The sequence below is a fragment of the Tinamus guttatus genome, unplaced genomic scaffold (assembly GCF_059628265.1).
Source record: "Tinamus guttatus ecotype Peru unplaced genomic scaffold, ASM5962826v1 Tinamus_guttatus_pri_ptg000376l, whole genome shotgun sequence".
NCBI lineage: Eukaryota > Metazoa > Chordata > Aves > Tinamiformes > Tinamidae > Tinamus > Tinamus guttatus.
In genome coordinates this window covers 1,846,662-1,862,636 of record NW_028288910.1, presented here as the reverse complement: position 1 = coordinate 1,862,636, position 15,975 = coordinate 1,846,662, and the positions used below count along the sequence as shown (strand labels likewise).

Genomic DNA, 15,975 nt, shown 5'->3' with positions numbered 1-15,975 from the left:
TTAGGACCCTTGGAGAACACGTGTGGGAAAGGCTGTCAGGCAGCCAGGTGAAGGACAGCACAGCCTGGAAAAACACGCTGCGCCAGAGACATTCCTGGTGCAAATCCACTGCCTCTAATGACTTTCAGCCTTTCCTCGCTTTTTGTTGGAATATCTGAGGGACTGCATACAGAAAATGTCTACTATACAGGAAACTAGCACAGAAAAAAAAAAAGAAAAAGCTAAAATGTCACCTGTTGCTCAGTGGCCCGCACACGCTGTTGGGGACGAATGAGGGGAGGGAAAGTCCTCGTGTCCCTTTGGCTGGCACTCACTGTGTGTCGCAGGGGTTTGGTGCATCACAGCCCCTGTCTCTCTTCCGTGCACTTCCCCGAAATGCCACTGCTTAAGGCAGAGCTGCAGAAGGACCGTGATGCTCTTGGTGGTGGCTCCGTGCTGATTTGCCTGTTAATCACACTCCATTTTGTGGAAGCGTAGGAGAAAAGCCGAACGCCAGCTGCGGGGTCGGCTGCCACCTCCCTCCGCGTCACCAGGTGGCTTCATCGGCCTTGTCAGAAGCCCCCGGTGTCCCGTCATCGTAGCAGCGTCCCCCTCTCCATGGGGACGCTCCGTGGAGAGCCCTGGAGCAGGATGCTCCGGGAGGAGCTGCAGGAGTCGGTAATCCCGGCTGGAATGCAGGTTGGTCTGCAAAGTGGGGGTTACAAACAGTGGGAACACCAAAAATCTTGAAGGGATGTTAGAACAAATGGATTGCTGGTTTTTCTGTGCTGTACCCTTAGCTGTGTTGTGGGTATTATTCACTTGTGCTCATTCGGCTGGGACAAAACCTGCAATGTAAGTCATTTTAATCTTAAATCTTCATTCAAATAAGGCATTGTTTTAGCTTATTAACGGTGGTGAGACTTTCACTAAGCAGATGTGCTACTGTGCATGGGTTTATAATGTAATGCAGATTCCCCATGCTCCGGGAGAAAAACAAAAACCCAAACCAAGAACTAGCACTGTCCGAGGAGAAGAGCGTGTTTAGCAATCAGTGCGACTGAAAATGTTGTGAATACGGACCTGTGGGCTCTTAGCACTTTAGTAAAATACTGAACTTAGCATTAAGCTAATTATTTAATTAGCTCCCAGTGGAGAAAGAGTTTTACCTCTTAGTGAAACTGCATCAGGTACATTACAAGTTTTCTTCAGACAGATCTATTAAAATTGAGTTTAAATTCTGTAGACTTGCAAAGAACAGAATAATATTTATGTCAGGAGAAAAACCAGCCCACCATATAATACTTTTCAAATGTACTAGGTATTAAGATGTGGTCTTGACATGTGGTGTTCTCATTTAGTTTTGTTCCCATGTTCTGTTTTCAAAAGGTTCACGTCACCGTCAGTTCTGCCCTTGCAGATTTTCCTGATTTTTTCCATGTTTTTCCTTCCCATTTTGTAATCCCTAATGGCCCCTGGGAGGTCTCCAAAGCTGGGGCTCTTCCTGGGGACAGTGTCCTCGAAAGAGGGACAAAATGGGCTCAGGAGGTTTCTGACACAAGGAGGAGGCCAAAGCAGAGGGGTGAGCAGAGCCAGGCCAGGTAACGGCACCATGTTAACTTATAATTAATATGTAAAAAACACCTGCAAGCGCCAATGACCCCTGCTGCAGGACTCTGCTTTCACACCCGTTTGGAGATCATTGTCAGAATAAACCTGCTTAGGTGGCCGAAGCCAGATTTTACATTTCTAGGCAGAAAGAATTCAGTCTGTGGAAAAACAGCAGAATTTGCTGTTTGAGGCAGGATTGCAGAGGGAAGAAGTTTCTCAGGAACTGAGAGTTTCCACTTACAACATGATAATTTTATATTTGCCTCTGTGGTTTGAAGTAAGACTCTTTCAGAAGACAATTTTCCATTTTCTGTAGCAGAATCTAAATCTCCTGTAATGAATTTTACAATTTTTAAAGTGCTTCTTTTCTTGAAAAAAACACACATTTTATTACAGTTTGCAAAACTGCAGACAAAGATTTTTGAATTAATATGTCACTGAATCAGTCTGCAGTGAGACACAATCCCACAAACTGCAGAATGGGAAGTGCTTGCCTTGGGGAAGAGCCCTCCTGCCGTGGAGGGCTGTGGGGTTAGTTCTGCTGCTTTCTGACATCCTGAGCCTGGCAATGCAGCGACGAGCCAGGATGGCACGCATGGCACTTCTGCAGTTTGCAAAAATCGGCCTAAATCAAGGCCTCCAAGCATCATTACAAAGTAGAGATAAGAACAAGGAAAGAAAATGAATGGTTTAAGTAGCTGTTATAGGCAACTATGTGATCCAGTGAAATATGGTGCTAGTTCATGAGAAGGACCCCGTTTAGCTGCCGGCGCCTGCTGCGGTGCATGCGAGCGGTGCCCAGCACATCTGTAATGGGGGGATTCCTGATCCCACCTGGAGCACAGGGAAACGTCCCGACGTCCCGGGCTCTGCTGCCGCCCGGCGGCCTCCGGCGCGCGCTGGAGCAAACAGGCGCCGAGCAGAAAGTGCCTGTTCTTCCGCAGGGCGAGCGCCAGGACACGGAGCTGGTGTCAGAGCGGCGCTGATTTCCCCCTAGGGACACGGAGCCGGCGGTGCAGGGACACCGCGGGGACACCGTGCAAACTGCAAGGGTGTTCGGTAGCCCACCAGAAGCAGATCATGAACATCATAAAACTAGAGAAGCGTCGCGGTACAGAGACATAAACCTGGTCGGGAGCGCAGAGCCGCGTTACCGCGGGCCCTGGGCCGCGCTCCGCGCTGGGCGCCGGCGTCCCCGCGCGCCTCCCTGGTGACTCACGGCTTCTCTGTCCACACCAGCATTCTCCTTTTCCCCCAGAATAAACAGGTTTTGGTGTGGCTCTTCAGCAAAGAATAGAAAAGAAAGAACCTAACCCCTGTCCTGCTTTTTGCCATGTTTAATAACAGAAAAATGCAGCCGAGCGAGGCCTCCCGTGTGAAACCCGAGGGGAGTAGCCCCGTTAATGCCTCCGTAGATGCACGTTCCTGCACTGCAGCACCTGGAGCGCCTGCACCTTCCCGCTTTGTCAGTACTGCTCTCCCCTGCTTAAACCTCCCGGTTCAAACTGAGCACAGGCTGTTTCTGAAGAGCGCAGGGGGGTGAAGGTTAGATGAAATTTCAGCTCTTGCTGTAGATCGTTTGCCAAGGAAAGTTATATCTAGATAGACCCTATGAGCAAAGAATGTTTTTTCCTTCGAGAAGCATGTTCATCCAGCCTGTGTTCTGTGCGTGCAGATGGGTTCGTGGGGAACCCTGCGGTGGTGCAAAGCTGCCGTGGGGACACCCAGGAGGCGAGGGGCCGCGGCGCGGGTGACATCCCCTGCCGCGCTGCAACGGGGACAGGACAGGGGCTGCTCGCTGGAAACTGCTCGTTAGTCCAAAAGAACCAGATTCAACGACGGAATTGACCAGGACCACGCGAGGGAAAAAAAGGGATCCTGCAATAGCCTGGATGCTGGTGACTTTGCCCAACTTACTCGTCTTCCCTCTGTAGAACTAGGCCCTGTTGACAGCAGCAGCAGAAGCAGATGTGGGTGAGAGGATTGTGCTACAGCCTTGACTCAGCACTTGCTGAAGTCCCCTTCTGGCTCGAGTCACAGCCAGGTTTTACTTAATTAACCCTAATTTAGGGAGTTTACATTTTCCTGGACAGTATTCCCAAAGCTTTTCACTTTAAGAATGTTTATTCCCGAGTATTGATTACCTAAAACAAGCAGTTTCCTATGTGTCCTTTGGTACTCAGCTTTCTTGTCACAGGTTATTTTTTCACAGCAGGCTCCAAAGGGCGCCAGGAGTGGAGAGGGGGGTGCATTAGTGCAAGATAAAGGGCTCGCAAGGTAAAGTGCAGAGCAAAAATTAGCCACTACCGTGTGAAAGAAAAGATGGTGGGTTATAGGATTATTTGTTCTGCTCCGTGAAAGGCGTTTAGTGGCGCTTTGAGCTAGGAGGTGTCTGCCCTGCACCCGAGCTGATGCTACTGAAGGGACTAGCTCCGAGCGTGCAGTGAACGCGTCCCCCCGGGGCACCCCTGGCCGCAGCGCTCTGCCCGCTTGCTCTGAGGCCGCCTCGCTGCTGCCTCCTGCTGCCAAGTGCCCCGGGAGGGCGGCCGGGTGCCAGCCCGGCTCCGGTTTCATGCCAACCCGTTGACTCGGGCGGCTCCCGGGACGCGGGAGCTCCCTGGCCGCCTGGGCGCCCGCCAAGCGCTGCACGGAGCGGCCCTGCCCTGCCCTGCCCTGCCCTGCGCGCGCGGGGCGATCGCAGCGCCGGAGCACGGAGAGCGCCGGAGCCGTCCGGCCGCGGGGACCAGGGCTGCGCGCATGGGGACCAAGGCGTTATGGCTCCTCGTGGCCACCGCGCTGCTCGCTTACTACGTTTATGTGCCCGTGCCGGAGAGCTTGGAGGACCGCTGGAAGGTGATGCTGGTCAACGCTGTCTTCAAGAGCCTGGGGCACCTGGTGAGTTGGACGTTCCTCTAGGTCCTGGGTTGGGGCAAAAGGGCCAGCAGAGGAAAGGAAAGTTAAGGAGAAGGGGCCGTGGTAATGCATCTATGGGGAATATCCTGAGTCAAGCACAGTAGTATGAGACCCAGCACGTAACTAACTAGGACTCTGAAGACACTGTTACAAAATACTTAATTATATAATCTTGGAAAAATGATATAGGAATGAACTAAAAATGTGATCTATTAATATGGATATGATTGGGTAAGCACAAAATTAAGTCTGTCTTGCTTTTGACCCCTTTACAGCTGGAGCACTGCTCCTTAAATCCTTCTGCAAGCTCTGGATTGAACTTTCTCAGAGATGCTGTTGGGGGTGTCAGAAAAAGGGAAAAAAACAGTAGATCCTGTTTAAATGCTGCTCATCTTTGGGATTTCATGGAGATCCACTGGCAGCATGAACCTGCAAGTAAACAAAGCTAATGAGAGAGGTGCTAATGCTGAAGTGGGTAGAAATAAAGCAATATGTATAGACCAGTGTGAAAGGTAGCTGGATCCTGCCTCATCCAAGCACGGAGCCATATGCTAGAGCTGGGAAAGGCATGGAGTTATGGGCCTGGTATTATGGATTATGGTATTATAGATACTTACAAGGTAAGGAAAAAACTCTCTATCTATAGCTCATTCAGAGCCCAGAAAGAAAGGCTTTTACATGTCTTCCAGGCATTGTGTCATTACTCTCAAGTCATTGTTTCACGAATTACAGGTCTTAAATATCTCAAAGCAGAGAGAATGTTTCCTCTGGATAGTAAGGGCACCCGTCTGTAGATGATGGGGAATGGAGTGGAACGCCGGTCGGACACAATTACTCCTCAGGGTCAGCAGCAGTTTGTTGGGTGATTCCACAGCAACTTTATATAGGCTCACACAGCGCACAGAGTGTCCTGAGAGAAACTGGATCTCAGAGAGGGACCAGGGCTGTGTTCCAAATCCTTGATTTTCCCTCTCCTTGGCTTTAGGCTGGGCTCGCCGAGTGGCTGGGTCTGATGCACTACATGGAGGTCCTAATGCTGTTCACGGTCGCTGAGCTCGTGCCACCCACGTCGGATGAAAACGTCACGGTGACGGACACAGAGTTCGGGAGCGTCCCCGTCCGCCTGTACTTGCCCCGAAAGCAGTCGGACAGGCTGAAAAGGGGCCTCGTCTACGTGCACGGGGGAGGATGGTGTGTCGGGGACGCAGGTAAGCGCCTCGTTGCGAGCACCGTGGGCGCGTGGGCCTGCGGCTCAGCCCCGCTACGGCCTCTGCTTTGGAGCTTGGTGCGGCCAGGACGAGGCCCTGGGCTCTGCGCGGTGCTAGGGAAGATGCTGAGTCCGTCCTGGGGTGTCCAACCCATCGCTCGCTCCGTGGTGCTGCTCCTGCTGTTGATTCGCTGGTGTTGGGGTGAAGGAGCCAACTCTTTTCCTGGACGGGCTCTTTAACCTCAGGGATTGCACGTGTTACCCAAGGCTCCATCGCGCCTCTAGGGTAATTTTCCTTCTCTTTTGCTCGGCCATAAGAGCAGAGCCTTCTGTACAGTGCACTGCATGGCGCTGCCAGGCTGGTAAGAAACGTGCAGCTCTTCGCGTGTTCCTTCCTACATGCACCCAAATACAGTTTAAGAAGTGACTCATTTCATTTTAGGCATGAGAAACTATGACCAGCTGTCAAGACAGACCTCAAACGACTTGAATGCTGTTGTGGTATCAGTCAAGTAAGAGAAATTTTACTTCTGGATTCAATGAATTATTTCATTTTGACTTATCTAATTTTGCAATACTTTTTATTTAGACCTTGTGCTGTGCTAGCAATGTTTAAAACAAAACCCATTAAGACTACAGGGGTGCATTGGTGGCTTGTTCTTGTTTTTGTTTGTTGCTTTATGAAGCTGTTTGCCCCAGTATAATAGCAGGTATTTCCCATTTCTGTAGAATGCCCCACCTGTGCTCCTATGGAGCTCTTAAATATATGAAACAGTCAAAATTGGAGGCAACACAAGACATATCCTATATTGTAAAAATACCTATAGATACACAAAAGGCAAGGCTTTTGTCTAAAAATTAACAATCAATCAACTTGTTGGGTATTTGTTAATAAATATTACAGTGCGTTTTTCATTTTATGTCATTTTGAAGCAATTGACATCAGAGAGCCCTTGGCAGTGCTGGGCAGAGCACGCGAGGTCCTTTCGTAGCTCCTTTGGTTCCGGCAGCAGTGCAGAGGGACCAGGGTGGAAGGCGACTTGCTCGGGCTGCCGCTGCTGCCACCTGCTTGTGGTTGCACCACGAAACGGCCTTGGCCACAGATCCCATTGTCACCTGCTCCGTGCAAATAATATCGGAATGAGCAAGCGCTCCATTAACTTGCTAAAGAGAGTTAATGCTCGAGTCAAGGTTTTATAGGTACCGTGTCACGCTGTCAGCTACAGATGGGATGTAGATTGTTGTTCATCAACTCCGAGGAACTGTTACTGCTCTAAAAGCCAATATATATTGAAACATATTTATAGAATACATATATATAGAGAAAACCCATATTCTGGAAAGTCAAGTGAGCGTTTTCATGGAAAACAGTACTGGTGAAATCAATGCTTTCCCCAAGCACCTCCAGCATTAAATAACACCTTTCCGTTCCTGTCTCTTAACAGTTACCGGTTGGCCCCTAAATACCATTTTCCAGCTCAGTTTGAGGATGTGTACTCGGTAACAAAATTCTTCCTCCAGCGCAGCGTCCTCTCGCAGTACGGGGTGGACCCGGCCCGGGTCGGCCTTGCAGGGGACAGCGCAGGTGGCAACTTGGCTGCAGCGGTGGCACAGCAGGTACAAGGCTCTTTTGTTTTTCTAACTCAAAACATATTTTTTTCCATTTCAAGAACATTTAGAAAAGGCTAATAGAAAAACTCTTCTCCAAGCAAGTGCGTCTCCACAATGCCTTTTGTCTTGGATGTGTTGTGGATAATATTTAAAACCCATGGAATCCCAGTTATTTGAATTCTAACACCTTTTGTTTAGGAAACAGGATGGATATTGTATTTGGTGGAAATTGTATTTTGATGGAAATTGTATTTGATGTTTGAGACTTTTTATACAAGGTAGTGTAGGTGACGAGTTTATGAGTTTGGAAGGTCTTTAAATCTAATGTGTGTATTTGTTCCTTCCTTTTAAGCTCCACTGTCCGTGTTAGAGAATCAGAACTTCTTTTCTGACTCTGTAATTGTGTTTCACAGCTGTTAGGTGACCCTGAAGTCCCTAAACTGAAAGCGCAAGCCCTGATCTATCCTGCCCTCCAAACCCTGGACCTAGAGTTGCCCTCGTTCCTGGACAACAAGGACAAGCCGATCCTGTCCAAGGCCTTCACAATCCGGTGCTGGAGCGAGTACTTCACCACGGACGCGGCTCTGCGGGAGGCCATGGCCGCTAACAGGCACGTGCCGCCCGAGTCCAGCCACCTGTTTGGCTTCGTCAACTGGAGCACGTTGCTGCCCGAGGAGATGAAGAGAGGCCACGTCTACCGCAGCCCCGTCCCGGGCAGCCCCAGCCTCGGCCAGAAGTACCCGGGGTTCCTGGACGTGCGCGCGGCCCCGCTGCTCGCGGGCGACGCGGCCCTGCGCGGCCTGCCCCGCACCTACGTGCTCACGTGCGAGCACGACGTGCTGCGGGACGACGGCGTCATGTACGTGCGGCGCCTGCGGGCCGCCGGCGTGCCCGTCACACACCACCATGCGCACGATGCCTTCCACGGCGCACTCACGTTCTTGTCCAGCCCGGGAGACCTGGCCATAAGCCACAGGCTCTCACGTCAGTACATTCAGTGGTTAAATGTCAACCTGTAAACAGAAAACGTTGATTTAACGTGCCTGGCTCATGCGCACTGGATGGAACAGAGGTTCTTGAGTAGAGGAAGAGGCTGCAGCGGCCAAATTCCACCATAGGATCGTAGAATCATAGAATGCTTAAGGTTGGATGGGACCTCTAGAGGTCATCTAGTCCAACCCCCTGCACACACAGGGTCACCTAGAGCACGTGGCACAGGGCTGCCTCCAAGCGGGTTTTGGAGATCTCCAGAGACGGAGACTCTACAACCTCTCTGGGCAGCCTGTTCCAGTGCTCTGGCACCCTCACTGTCAAGAAACCGTTCCTTAAGTTTCTGTGGAACTTTTGGTCCTTCAGTTTGTGGCCATTACCTCTAGTTCTGTCAGTGGCCACCACTGAAAAGAGGCCCGCCCCTTTCTCTTCACTGCCTCCCTTGAGGTACTTATAGACACTGCTCAGGTCCCCTCTCCCCTTCTCTTCTCCAGGCTGAACAGGCCCAGCTCCCTCAGCCTCTGTTGCCGTTCGCTGTCTCCGGCCGCACGGTCTCCGGTCTCAGCTCTCAGCAACATAACATGCTCACCCAGAGGTCGGGCTCTCCAGGGCCATCCTACCCCGCTAGGGGACAAACCACGTAACACCAATATGGTTGAAGTGGAGTGCCATTTATTGCTTGCTGCTCACTACAGTTATACTCCTTTGGAATGCGGAAGCTTGCTCTGCCACCAATTAGCAACAATGTTACCTTATATGGCTATGTACTGATTCTTCAGAGTAAGACAGCTAACTCGCCTTAATCTCTGCTGACCCTTTGCTTTCCGTAACATTGCGAGATCTTCCGAGCGCCAGGCCCTAAGCCTAAGTTTGGCCAAGTCAGCTTATGTCAAGCACGAAACCGTATTGCTATATCTATATATCCGTCCACAAGCCTCTCCTCCTAGGGCAGATGTTCCAGGCCCCTGATCATCCTCGTGGCCCTGCGCTGGACTCTCTCCAGCAGCTCCACATCCCTCTTGTCCTGTGGAGCCCAGAACTGGACACAATACTGCAGATGTGGCCTCACCAGGGCTGAGTAGAGGGGCAGGATCACCTCGACCTGCTGGAGACGCTCTCCTTAACACACCCCAGGATCCCATTGGCCTTCTTGGCCGCAAGGACAAACTGCTACCTCATGGTCACCTTGTCGTCCACTAGGACGCCCAGGTCCTTCTCTGCAGAGCTGCTCTCCACAGGGCCCATTGTGGAAGCCTGGCCAGGGGAGGTGCCTGCGTCCTTGTGACCCTGGCGGAGCTCACGGCGGGCCCTGCAGACGGACCTGGTGGCTGTAGTGCAGTGCGAGGGCTACAAACAGAGCTGTTCTGGGCGCTGGGCTGGTGCAGAGCTACTGCCCCTGATGGCGCTGCTGGAGGGGAATTACTCCATTAGCAGCACTGGATGTGTGTCAAATCAAGGAAATCAAGGACGGCAGCCTTACGCTGCACTGCTGCATGTTTTATGCTGCAGTTAATAAATGAGGTTTGTATCAGGTGTTCTAATTATGCTGAAACTGTTTAGTAGCATTTTTATATGAATTTTAAAAATAAAATTGTATAGTTCAATGAGGTTGAAAAAGAAACACCGTTCATCTGCCAGTCTTGAACAACTCTCCTCTGTATAAATATTTTGTTTCATATAAAGATTAAACTAGCCTTTGATTCTAATGCAATGCCCTTTTTGTCAGCCAAGTCAACTTTTTTTGCTGGACAGGACTCCTGACGCTTTTCCCTTTAAGAACGTTTATTCCCGGGTATTGATTACCTAAAACAAGCAGTTTCCTATGTGTCCTTTGGTACTCAACTTTGTTGTCACGGGTTATTTTTTCACAGCAGGCTCCAAAGGGCGCCAGGAGTGGAGAGGGGAAGGGGTCACCTTTATGCACAAATCTGGCCTGGAAGCCCATCTACTCTTTCCTTCCACTTCACAACCGGCATTTCTGTTTGTGTTAGACTTTTTTCCTTTTCTTGTTGTCCAAAATATCCCAAGCTAGAACACGTTAAAATGCAGAGAATAGAAACGAGGCCACACCGAACGGGTCTCCCTTGGTGCGTTGTGTCCAGAAGAGGCAGCCGCAGCGGGATGGCTGGCGTTGGCGCGCGGGGGCTGATGCAGGGCCGTGTCGCAGGCAGCTCTGGCGGCGGCGGCGGCGCAGGGCTCTGCAGGGCGCCGTGGGGACGAGGGAGCGGGGCTGCGCCGGGGCGGTGCCTGGGCCGGGCCTGGCCGTGCGCCCGGCTCTGCTGGTCTCCAGGGGGGATTGGTCCTGCCTGACCCGAGGAGCTCGGAACGTCTTCACCGCTGAGCGCGCTGGGCACAAGAGAGCAGTGCCGAGGGAACAGATGTTCTGTGCACGTTTAGTGCACGCGGAGGGGGACGCAAAGGGGTTTCCCTGCTTTGTGCTGGATGAATATCAAGAATGTTAAGTCTTGACCTTGCTCCTTTGTTGCAGAAGGGCCAGGAGTTCAAGATGTCCCATTCCTACCAGGGGTGGGATGGCACAAGGATACTTTTAAAGCAGTGGAATGTTTTGGTGGTGCCAAGACCTTCAGCAAGGCAAGTATTTGGTAGAGCGGCGGCAGTTTCCTGCTCCTCTGACCCATGAGATGCAGATCAGCTTCCAGTCCTTTGCAGTCCTTGGTGCTTCCTACTCCTCCAACCTCAGGAGCTGCCACATGGCACTAAGCCCAGTGTAAGGAATCACGTGGCATCGTCCTTTGCACTTTGTGATTATTCAGCAAGAAGAGTAAACCTTTTACCTTTCCATTTTATATTTAGAGCAGGCCTTTATCCATTTTCCTTGCTCCTCTTTATTGTTGTGAAAGGCATTTAGTGGCGCTTTGAGCTAGGAGGTGTCTGCCCTGCGCCCGAGCTGATGCTACTGAAGGGACTAGCTCCGAGCGTGCAGTGAACGCGTCCCCCCGGGGCACCCCTGGCCGCAGCGCTCTGCCCGCTTGCTCTGAGGCCGCCTCGCTGCTGCCTCCTGCTGCCAAGTGCCCCGGGAGGGCGGCCGGGTGCCAGCCCGGCTCCGGTTTCATGCCAACCCGTTGACTCGGGCGGCTCCCGGGACGCGGGAGCTCCCTGGCCGCCTGGGCGCCCGCCAAGCGCTGCACGGAGCGGCCCTGCCCTGCCCTGCCCTGCCCTGCGCGCGCGGGGCGATCGCAGCGCCGGAGCGCGGAGAGCGCCGGAGCCGGCCGGCCACGGGGAGCAGGGCTGCGCGCATGGGGACCAAGGCGTTATGGCTCCTCGTGGCCACCGCGCTGCTCGCTTACTACGTTTATGTGCCCGTGCCGGAGAGCTTGGAGGACCGCTGGAAGGTGATGCTGGTCAACGCGGCCTTCAAGAGCCTGGGGCACCTGGTGAGTTGGACGTTCCTCTAGGTCCTGGCTTGGGGCAAAAGGGCCAGCAGAAGAAAGGGAAAGTTAAGGAGAAGGGGCCGTGTTAATGCATCTATGGGGAATATCCTGGGTCGAGCACGGCAGTATGAAACCCAGCATGCAACTAACTGGGACTCTGAAGACACTGTTACAAAATACTTAATTATATAATCTTGGAAAAATGATATAGGAATGAACTAAAAATGTGATCTATTAATATGGATATGATTGGGTAAGCACAAAATTAAGTCTGTCTTGCTTTTGACCCCTTTACAGCTGGAGCACTGCTCCTTAAATCCTTCTGCAAGCTCTGGATTGAACTTTCTCAGAGATGCTGTTGGGGGTGTCAGAAAAAGGGAAAAAAACAGTAGATCCTGTTTAAATGCTGCTCATCTTTGGGATTTCATGGAGATCCACTGGCAGCATGAACCTGCAAGTAAACAAAGCTAATGAGAGAGGTGCTAATGCTGAAGTGGGTAGAAATAAAGCAATATGTATAGACCAGTGTGAAAGGTAGCTGGATCCTGCCTCATCCAAGCACGGAGCCATATGCTAGAGCTAGGAAAGGCATGGAGTTATGGGCCTGGTATTATGGATTATGGTATTATAGATACTTACAAGGTAAGGAAAAAAAAAATCTCTCTCTATAGTTCATTCAGAGCCCAGAAAGAAAGGCTTTTACATGTCTTCCAGGCATTGTGTCATTACTCTCAAGTCATTGTTTCACGAATTACAGGTCTTAAATATCTCAAAGCAGAGAGAATGTTTCCTCTGGATAGTAAGGGCTCCTGTCTGGAAATGATGGGGAACGGAGTGGAACGCCGGTCGGACACAATTACTCCTCAGGGTCAGCAGCAGTTTGTTGGGTGATTCCACAGCAACTTTATATAGGCTCACACAGTGCACAGAGTGTCCTGAGAGAAACTGGATCTCAGAGAGGGACCAGGGCTGTGTTCCAAATCCTTGATTTTCCCTCTCCTTGGCTTTAGGCTGGGCTCGCCGAGTGGCTGGGTCTGATGCACTACATGGAGGTCCTAAAGCTGTTCACAGTCGCTGAGCTCGTGCCACCCACGTCGGATGAAAACGTCACGGTGACGGACACGGAGTTCGGGAGCGTCCCCGTCCGCCTGTACTTGCCCCGAAAGCAGTTGGACGGGCTGAAAAGGGGCCTCGTCTTCGTGCATGGGGGAGGCTGGTGTCTCGGGGACGCAGGTAAGCGCCTCGTTGCGAGCACCGTGAGCGCGTGGGCCTGCGGCTCAGCCCCGCTACGGCCTCTGCTTTGGAGCTTGGTGCGGCCAGGACGAGGCCCTGGGCTCTGCGCGGTGCTAGGGAAGATGCTGAGTCCGTCCTGGGGTGTCCAACCCATCGCTCGCTCCGTGGTGCTGCTCCTGCTGTTGATTCGCTGGTGTTGGGGTGAAGGAGCCAACTCTTTTCCTGGACGGGCTCTTTAACCTCAGGGATTGCACGTGTTGCCCAAGGCTCCATCGCGCCTCTGGGGTCATTTTCCTTCTCTTTTGCTCTGCCATAAGAGCAGAGCCTTCTGTACAGTGCACTGCATGGCGCTGCCAGGCTGGTAAGAAACGTGCAGCTCTTCGCGTGTTCCTTCCTACATGCACCTAAATACCATTTAAGAAGTGACTCATTTCATTTTAGGCATGAGAAACTATGACCAGCTGTCAAGACAGACCTCAAACGACTTGAATGCTGTTGTGGTATCAGTCAAGTAAGAGAAATTTTACTTCTGGATTTATGAATTATTTCATTTTGAAAATGAATTATTTCATTTTTGAAATGATTTATTTCATTTTGACTTGTCTAATTTTGCAATACTTTTTATTTAGACCATGTGCTGTGCTAGCAATGTTTAAAACGAAACCCATTAAGGCTACAGGGGTGCATTGGTGGCTTGTTCTTGTTTTTGTTTGTTTCTTTATGAAGCTGTTTGCCCCAGTGTAATAGCAGGTATTTCCCATTTCTGTAGAATGCCCCACCTGTGCTCCTATGGAGCTCTTAAATATATGAAACAGTCAAAATAGGAGGCAACACAAGACACATCCTATATTGTAAAAATACCTATAGATACACAAAAGGCAAGGCTCTTGTCTAAAAATTAACAATCAGTCAACTTGTTGGGTATTTATTAACAAATTTTACAGTGCGCTTTTCATTTTATGTCATTTTGAAGCAATTGACATCAGAGAGCCCTTGGCAGTGCTGGGCAGAGCACGCGAGGTCCTTTCGTAGCTCCTTTGGTTCCGGCAGCAGTGCAGAGGGACCAGGGTGGAAGGCGACTTGCTCGGGCTGCCGCTGCTGCCACCTGCTTGTGGTTGCACCACGAAACGGCCTTGGCCACAGATCCCATTGTCACCTGCTCCGTGCAAATAATATCGGAATGAGCAAGCGCTCCATTAACTTGCTAAAGAGAGTTAATGCTCGAGTCAAGGTTTTATAGGTACCGTGTCACGCTGTCAGCTACAGATGGGATGTAGATTGTTGTTCATCAACTCCGAGGAACTGTTACTGCTCTAAAAGCCAATATATATTGAAACGCATTTATAGAATATATATATATATAGAAAACCCAAATTCTGCAAAGTCACGTGAGTGTTTCATGGAAAACAGTACTGGTGAAATCAATGCTTTCCCCAAGCACCTCCAGCATTAAATAACACCTTTCCGTTCCTGTCTCTTAACAGTTACCGGTTGGCCCCTAAATACCATTTTCCAGCTCAGTTTGAGGATGTGTACTCGGTAACAAAATTCTTCCTCCAGCGCAGCGTCCTCTCGCAGTATGGGGTGGACCCGGCCCGGGTCGGCCTTGCAGGGGACAGCGCAGGTGGCAACTTGGCTGCAGCGGTGGCACAGCAGGTACAAGGCTCTTTTGTTTTTCTAACTCAAAACATATTTTTTTCCATTTCAAGAACATTTAGAAAAGGCTAATAGAAAAACTCTTCTCCAAGCAAGTGCGTCTCCACAATGCCTTTTGTCTTGGATGTGTTGTGGATAATATTTAAAACCCATGGAATCCCAGTTATTTGAATTCTAACACCTTTTGTTTAGGAAACAGGATGGATAATCTTTCTACCGTGTGACATAAAGAATCCTCAGAACTCCAAAATTAAAATTGTCAGCATTTATAAATAACTATCTTTTACTACTTGGGAAATTATCTATGACTCTTAATGCTTGAAAACAATTTCACAAATACTGTCATTCTTTAATATGAGAGGGCCTGAAATTGTATTTGATGTTTGAGACTTTTTATACAAGGTAGTGTAGGTGACGAGTTTATGAGTTTGGAAGGTCTTTAAATCTAATGTGTGTATTTCTTCCTTCCTTTTAAGCTCCACTGTCCGTGTTAGAGAATCAGAAGTTCTTTTCTGACTCTGTAATTGTGTTTCACAGCTGTTAGGTGACCCTGAAGTCCAAACTAAACTGAAAGCGCAAGCCCTGATCTATCCTGCCCTCCAAACCCTGGACCTAGAGTTGCCCTCGTTCCTGGACAACAAGGACAAGCCGATCCTGTCCAAGGCCTTCACAATCCGGTGCTGGAGCGAGTACTTCACCACGGACGCGGCTCTGCGGGAGGCCATGGCCGCTAACAGGCACGTGCCGCCCGAGTCCAGCCACCTGTTTGGCTTCGTCAACTGGAGCACGTTGCTGCCCGAGGAGATGAAGAGAGGCCACGTCTACCGCAGCCCCGTCCCGGGCAGCCCCAGCCTCGGCCAGAAGTACCCGGGGTTCCTGGACGTGCGCGCGGCCCCGCTGCTCGCGAGTGACGCGGCCCTGCGCGGCCTGCCCCGCACCTACGTGCTCACGTGCGAGCACGACGTGCTGCGGGACGAAGGCGTCATGTACGTGCGGCGCCTGCGGGCCGCCGGCGTGCCCGTCACGCACCAGCACGCGCACGACGCCTTCCACGGTGCGCACACGTTCTTGTCCAGCCCGGCAGACCTGGCCATAAGCCACAGGCTCTCTCGTCAGTACATTCAGTGGTTAAATGTCAACCTGTAAACACAAAACGTTGATTTAACGTGCCTGGCTCATGCGCACTGGATGCAACGGAGGTTCTTGAGTAGAGGAAGAGGCTGCAGTGGCCAAATTCCACCATAGAATCGTAGAATCACAGAATGCTTAAGGTTGGATGAGACCTCTAGAGGTCACCTAGTCCAAGCCCCTGCACACGCAGGGTCACCTAGAGCACGTGGCACAGGGCTGCCTCCAAGCGGGTTTTGGAGATCTCCAGAGACG

The 15,975-nt window shown here is 51.0% G+C and overlaps 2 protein-coding genes across 2 annotated transcripts; both read left to right on the top strand.

The window, feature by feature from the left end:
* The first annotated feature begins 4,347 nt into the window (after window positions 1-4,347).
* LOC148593568 (deacylase AADAC-like) lies at window positions 4,348-8,340 on the top strand. The gene is made up of 5 exons (XM_088530444.1): window positions 4,348-4,485; window positions 5,489-5,711; window positions 6,153-6,222; window positions 7,156-7,327; window positions 7,735-8,340. Exons 1-5 carry the CDS (start codon window positions 4,348-4,350, stop codon window positions 8,338-8,340), a joined length of 1,209 nt encoding a protein of 402 aa, XP_088386570.1.
* A 3,228-nt stretch (window positions 8,341-11,568) lies between these two features.
* On the top strand, window positions 11,569-15,738 carry LOC104581190 (deacylase AADAC). The gene is made up of 5 exons (XM_088530434.1): window positions 11,569-11,706; window positions 12,714-12,936; window positions 13,378-13,447; window positions 14,421-14,592; window positions 15,130-15,738. Exons 1-5 carry the CDS (start codon window positions 11,569-11,571, stop codon window positions 15,736-15,738), a joined length of 1,212 nt encoding a protein of 403 aa, XP_088386560.1.
* Window positions 15,739-15,975: the final 237 nt, after the last annotated feature.